This window comes from Solea senegalensis, linkage group LG7 (genome assembly GCF_019176455.1).
Source record: "Solea senegalensis isolate Sse05_10M linkage group LG7, IFAPA_SoseM_1, whole genome shotgun sequence".
Taxonomy (NCBI): Eukaryota; Metazoa; Chordata; class Actinopteri; order Pleuronectiformes; family Soleidae; genus Solea; species Solea senegalensis.
This window is the reverse complement of record NC_058027.1, coordinates 9,419,882-9,427,299: the sequence shown is the minus strand read 5'-3', so window position 1 is coordinate 9,427,299 and position 7,418 is coordinate 9,419,882. Positions and strand designations below refer to the sequence as shown.

The 7,418-nt window shown below is 37.9% G+C and overlaps 1 protein-coding gene across 1 annotated transcript; it reads right to left on the bottom strand.

Annotated features, from left to right (window-relative positions):
* Positions 1–574: 574 nt before the first annotated feature.
* On the bottom strand, positions 575–5,059 carry LOC122772585 (N-acetyllactosaminide alpha-1,3-galactosyltransferase-like). Its single transcript, XM_044030761.1, has 6 exons — positions 4,857–5,059; positions 3,975–4,030; positions 3,008–3,091; positions 2,798–2,887; positions 2,161–2,298; positions 575–1,975 (listed from the first exon to the last, which is right to left on the bottom strand). The coding sequence occupies exons 2-6, from the start codon at positions 3,977–3,979 to the stop codon at positions 1,294–1,296; spliced, it is 999 nt and encodes a 332-aa protein (XP_043886696.1). The 5' UTR covers positions 3,980–4,030; positions 4,857–5,059; the 3' UTR covers positions 575–1,293.
* Between the last annotated feature and the right edge of the window lie 2,359 nt (positions 5,060–7,418).

The following is a 7,418-nucleotide window of genomic DNA, read 5'->3' as shown; positions in this document are numbered from 1 at the left end:
CACGCACACACGGGGAGAACATGCAAACTCCATGCAGAAAGGCCCTTGTTCCAACCGGGGATCGAACCCGGGTCTTCTCGCTGCAAGGCGAGAGTGCTAACCCCTAGACAACCGTGTGGCACAGCCCATATAACGCTGTTTAATTTGTGCAACATCACTATATTCTTTCATGTTTTGTGCATTATTTCACACTCTGTTTGGGACCCTCTGGTTTTTATTTTAGTGTGTATTACATCATTTACATATTTGCTACTGTTCACTGTTCTGTGTGAGGCACAAATCTCAAATAACCTTGAATAAGCTCAGAGCCTGATTGAAATTGATCTCATATATCGAGACATTTGCCATATGGACCAAAACTATACTTCATTCGTGGTTTTGCAAATGTGTGAACATGCTCATAGCTGAAAAAAGAAAAAAAAACCATGCCATCTTTGAAACTATCTGCATGTGTCATTGTGTTTATTGTCCAACTCTCTTTTAGATTTATTTTAGACCTTGAAAGTCTTGTAAAGCAGTTCTCAAGTCTTTTGTCATTTAGTTGTGAGACAGTAAACACAGACCGACTCAAATATGAAGTGATTATATGAATGGATGAAATTTTATTCAGAATATAGTAAAAACCACAAAACAACAGGTAGAAAATAAAAGATAAAACATATAATACTAATAATAATAAAAGAATAATTAAAACAAACTGTGAACACTTAAAGACTTGTTAATAGGTTGTGGAGTGGGAAGAAGAAAAGAAGATTACACTTATTTAATCGTATCCCCTGCCAAATCACTGGTTGTTAATAATCAACCAGATGCTACACTGCTAACCTCTAATAGATACCCACACCACCAAGAATCAGACCGGCCCACTGTGGGCGTGAGCAAAAAATTGATAGTGTTTTTTCTAAATCAAAAAAGTTTGCACTTGCAAAGAACTCTTTGTGTAGGAGCACTTCTTAGACTCATATAAGGTTGGTAGGAGGTGCTTTTTTTCACTTCTTGCTTTTGTTCATTTAAATAAGGCAGTCATTCTATACTTAGTTTGTACACTTAGGATGACAGGAAGCTTAGTGCAAGAAGCAGGTAGTATTAACTCATTGGCTGCCAGCCATTTTCAGAGTAGTGGTCGAATTGAAGTCTATTGATGTCAATGGCAGCCAATGAGTTTTAATAGATGGGAGCAATGAAACCCTCATGTCATTCGTCAGGACAGATGTGCATGACAGGTACACAACCACAAAGTGGTCATTCTTGTCATTAAGAAGATGGTCTCTCTGCTGTAAAGCTGTGAAGGTCTTACGTTTCACGAAGTCTGTCATAATCTTTTTCTGCCCATATCAGACGGGTGACGCGTATGTCATAAGCAGGAAGTGTCAAATCCCAGCAATACTCAGGGGAGAGCAGCCTGCTTGGTTTGTTTATCCAGAAGTACTTGTTTAGGTGACTTTCATCATGCCACTCAGCCTCCACATTATTCATTTTGTCCTCCATGATTCTCTGATAGCAGACATCTGTCAAATTCTTTACATTTTTCCAAAACCCTCCAAAGATTGCAGCATGGTAATAGAAATCTCCGGTTTCCATGAATGCTTTGGAATTAGGGTGTTTGTCATAGGTGAACCTGTACTTTGGAAGTTTGTAATAGTGGGCATGGAGCAAGGCCACTGACTCCCCCAAAGCTTCTGGGCCAAATCTCCCTTTAAACTCTTGATCCACATCAAAGCAGAACACATATCTGAAGCTGTGACGAATCTCTGACTCTATGATTTCTGATATTGTCCGCATTCGCACCATAGAGATGTCCTGCCACCTGGAATGCTTTTCTACCATGATAACCTTCAATTTTCGCAGAGGACCAAGTTCAATGTTTGGAACCTTCTCTGGTGTATCTGTAAACACGTAATATGTCACTGGTAATCCCAACATGAAGTGTTTTTCTGCAGAAATGAGGAAGGTCTTGATGTAGGCATCCAGGTACCTTTGGAAAGAGATGGGGGTTAAACTATCAAACATTTATGATGATGAGGAAGCCCCACTTTTAGCTATTTGGGGCTCATAACAAAAACAGGGACATTTGCTCTGTATTTAAATCTGATTTGTATTTGTACTTGTTACAGTTGCAATAAAAAAGTAGTTAAATAGTTAGTAGATAGGGAAACAAACCTGCCTACAGCAAACACAGTGAGTGCCACAGACGATTGGAGATGAATGTGCATTTGATTGTAATAATGAGGGTCAAACATTTCCTCCCATATGATGGGAGCCATCCAAGTTGTTCTTGTCTTAACATCCGTTCTGGCCCTGAAAAAATAAGTAAATACAGTTTTATTAGTGTTGTGCATTTGTATAATAATAATAATAATAATAAAAAGTTTTCTTAAAATAATATTAACAATATTCATAACTATCACAATGATTGTATTGTACTGTATGTATGTATATTCTCATTATGAGAAAAATGTAACAATTAACAATATATAGACAGCACCAGGTTCTAGCACTGAAGTATTGCAAGACTAATTAGAAGAAAATGTTTGCATTAAAGAATCATTTGCTTGCACAAAGTTGTCCAAAAAAAAACGTCCAAAAGTACAATACAGTAAAAACAAAAATACACAGGTCAAGATTATCAAGATATTTAAAAAAAATACTTAAAAAATAAAAACATGCACTCTTTAGAGAATTTATAAAACAAAGAACTAAGGAGGAACAAAGTCAGCATGAAAGCATTACTGTCAAAGTAACATACAATTTAATCCCTGAGCCAATGCAACCAATACTAAAGACTAACCTGTCTTACCCAAAGTCAAGTGTGTTATCCATATCTATGATCTGTCTATGTTGTTCTTCTTTGTCTGGTGACAGGTCGACCACTTTTTTTGATGGGTACCTAAAATCCAACACCATCATTAGAGTGGAGCACAATCATTTTGAAGTGATACTTGCAAACACATTGCATTTGTTCATACAGAATGAGCACTTATGCTTCAATGAGGCCCTTGCTGTTCACCTTGAATATATGTAGTTAAAGCTGATAACGGCGAAGAGAAGACAGGAGAGTGTTCCAACTCTCACAACCTTTTCATTGAGCCCACTGCAAGGATACAAATGTAGAGAAACAAAAACAAAATATATAATGATCCCAGTGATATGTGGTCATACTTCATTCTGAATAGGGATTTATGGTAAAAACAACAGGAAATTAAATTTGAAATGCTAACTTGATCCTGATCCAAACAGTTTGAAATGTATGCTGGGAAAATTCATTATGTCTTGTTTTTTTAGAGAACATGAAGTTTTCCTGTACCTTGCTAACCAGTTTTGACTTGTATCTTCCGGCTTCCTCAGAACTGTCACCTGATGTTACGTGGTGACGGGGGCTGGGGGAGGAACCTGACAGCAGGAGGAGTGGTTGACCCGTCAAATCACGCCTAAACACCGGTCAACAGCTGCTATGGCACGTCACCACATTACATAAGGTGACAGTTCTGAGGAAGGCGGAAAATGTCCTGTCTAAAAAATGAACCAAAAATAAAAAGTTTGAAATGTATTTAAATTAAAAACATGCATAGGACAAAAGAGGTTTGCTTCAGACAGTACTTTGCCACTGGTACAGGAATATAATAATATGCCTCAATCCTAAATGAGTTTAACATCTGGAGTCGTAAAACCAGTTCAATCAAACTGGTTTTTCTTGCAATTCCACCTGACCTCGTCTGTGGCAGGTCTGGGCTTTCATATGAAGCCACAAGCAATGACAGAGTAACATTTTGAAAATATTACACCACAGTTCCACATAATTTGTGATGTCATTGTAATTTTATTCAGTCTATTTATTCAAATTCAGAACATGGTATTGCATTTAAAACTTATATTACAATCATAAACCTTGTAACTGAAGTACCTCATTTGTTTGGCTCAGCGAAAATGTGTTACTATTTTCAACAACAACAAAAATGAAATGTAAAAGATGTTACCTCATGGCTATGACACCCAGTCCTCAATTTTCCAGAAATCTCAAAGAACAGCATCCCTGACACACACACACATGTTCTGCAGTTAAAAACTAGTTTAACCGGATGTATTGACGATTCATATGTATTTCTGTCTTGCACGATATTGACTAAAACGTTTTCTCAGGTTTTTTTTTATAAACAGAAATTATTGACTGAAGAGATATACACATATTTATTAAGAACAATTGTAAACTGCTCTATTTTATTTATGTATTTATTTATCAGCCACTTAAATCCCTTTATTTGGGATAGACAGACAAGCATTCTGCTTCATTAGTTAACACTTTGTGGGGTAAGATTTTTTTTATAACATATTCAAATAAATACTTGTATGCTTGAATCTAATTTAAAATGTAAAATTGCTGTTGAGCTTGTAATTTCTTTCACTTCAAATATTTAATTTGCACAGGGGTGACGAGAAGTTAACAGTTTGAAGGGTTTTGAAGGAATATGATCATTTTAATTACATGTATAACTATTAACTGTTGGTTATATATTTAGTGTATGATAACATTAATTAACGATGCATATGAAAACATATAACAATTATACATAAATACAAAAAATAATACAGATATCAAATTGCATACTACATGTATGACCGGTTTTAAAGTAACACAATTGTTTAAGAAAAACATAAATACAAAAAATAATACAGATATCAAATTGCATACTACATGTATGACCGGTTTTAAAGTAACACAATTGTTTAAGAAAACAATCTAAGACAAAATGCTTAACATGTTACATGGCGTTTGTAGTTTATCTACAGTAAACTACAGAGTATCACAGTTGTCCTTCACTGGTATGCATTTAAAGAACATGAGCAGGGGTGATACTTACAAAGATTTGGATTTTCCTCTGATAGAATGCTCCAAATTGGTAAACTGATGTCAAAAAACAGTTGTGAGACACAAGCTCTCTGTTTCTGGTACTGTGTTATATTAATATTTGAAGCTGTATAGGTGTTAAAACACCTATACTGTCTTCAGAGATGTGTGACAAAGGCTACCCTGCCGAAAGTCCACTCCCTCTCTGTTCCTGAGGAGCTGCTATGCTTAGAATGTCCTTCACTGGTTGACACCAAGACCTGTTTTTTCAAACCTGGTGAAAACACTGTGCACTTCTGAGTGCTTAAGCTTTCCTGTGTGCACCAGACAAGACACTCCTCCTCCAGGTCCAGCATGCCACTGCACATACTGTAACAATGATAGAGTTAAATGACTAATGGAGAAGGACCTGTGAACTAAATATAGAGAGGAAGTTTGGTCTGAGGCAGTGAATTCATTATGGGAAACATTTCTATGCAATAGGTTAACAGAGAGTTAGTTTAGGATCCTTCACAGGATGAAACCCACTTCCCAATCACGTAACACTGTAAATTCTGCAACATCTCCATTGTGTAGCAAGTATAAGAAAGATATTGGTTTGAGATTGCTTGAGTTTTAAAACTCTGGACAGCACAGAATCAGCTCTTTTAAGAGTTTTAAACAATATTGTTTTAGCTTCTGACTCAGGTGACTATCATTATTGTGCTTATGGATCTAACTGCAGCTTTTGACATAGTGGACTATGAAATTGTGCTCTTTCATTTAGAGCAGTGGATGAGCATTAGAGGTGTAGCACGGGCGTGGTTCAGATCCTACTTTCTGTGTCAGCTTTTGTGCCTCTGTATCCTCCTCTGCTCCCCTCTCGTGTGGGGTTCCTCAGGGCTCAGTTAGGCCCTCTTCTCTCTCTATCTGCTCCCACTGGGAGCAATGGCATTTAATTCCAATGTTATGCAGATGATTGCCAGCTGTACAATTCATGAATTCCAGCTGTCTTGATGACATAAAAGCCCCCGATGATTTTCACGACTGAAGACCGAAGTGATGGTTTTCAATTCAATTCAATTGTATTTGTACAGCACCAAATCATAACATACATTATCTCAAGGCACTGTATCAAATCACAGTGCCCACGAGTGACTCTCTGCTGCTGATTTTTAACAGGTGTGACTGTCAACAAGCTTGGGGCAGGGCATAACAGCCAAGTGCCGTGACAGCAGCACAAGTTAGGTCAAACACCAAATGTGTTATATGTGGATAGCCCTCATTCTCACCTCATGGTCTCTCACCTGACACCCCCCAACAGAGCTTTGCATCCTTGCTGCACACAGCATTTGTTTTAGTGTGAATTTTTCAATCACATTAATTCATTCTGTACATTTGAATACATTCAAATTCATTCATTCTGTTCTTTCAAACGAATGATTTGAATTCATGTGAATGAACTGAATTAATTTGTGTGATTGAACACACTAAAACAAAGGCTGAGTGCAGCAAGGACGCAAAGTTCATGGAGTGGTGTGGAGGATAGTGTTTGTGTACAGACACGGCAAAATGTACACAACAGCTGATGCTGCAAGGAGGTTCACCACTGGCATTCCCCTAATTTCTGGTGAGGATTTCCACATTACAAAATGGCTCTTGAGACATGTCCACTTCACTGTCCTCTGTGCCCCACAGTCAGAGACAGTCTTTGAGGAAATAGGTTTCCCACACACCTGGCAAAACTTGACGAGGGACATGAGACAGGAATCGTTGGCGATGATCTTTTGTTCATGCCAGTCCTTTACACCTTCATCTTCTGATGATGATGTTGATGTGGGGGTGGTCGTGTCTGAATGTTGAATGTTGAATAACATTAGGAATTATTTGATAAACAATACAGCTTTACTTTGCTATCAGCTAACGTAGCTACAACTTATATGTAATTGAACATTAATTGAACAACAGTCCTAACCTCTAGGCGCATGCGCTTAGATGGCCCGGGCTGTTCACCTGGGACAGTGTTGATGGTGAATACTGACGGAATAGTAGTTTCTTTCAGACTGTTTTTTTTTTCGCTCCAAATGCATATGGTTCCAAGTCTTCCTGCTTGAAATGGCGACTGCATATCCTGTGGTTTTATAGTTTCCCCATGTCAACGTCCTCTCCAAACTTTTTTTGATTTATAGCTCACAGCCGCTGTTTGCACCGCTCCGGCTCTCTAACCGCAAAATGGTGGAAATTTACACTTGTTCCTTTAATTTGTCGAGATTGACATCCCACTGCAATGCAAGTTAGCACCATATCAATAGGAAAACGCAACGACAAGTTTGATGTGCCAACAAGTCACAGGAATGTGCACTTTCACAGGGCTTGTGCTCTAACTACCTTCGGGAAGCAGTGGGTGTGGCCTAGGGCTGTGGCAGGAGTGGGCTTGTGGGGCGAGTACATTTCAAGGAGTTGTTGTCGTTCTACATGAACCAAAATTAACTTTTCTGCTATATTCTGCTTTTTGCTAGAATATACTTCATGTTAAAGTACTCCTTTACAGAATAAACACATTTGCAAAAAAAGTGCAAACATTTTATTTCCATGG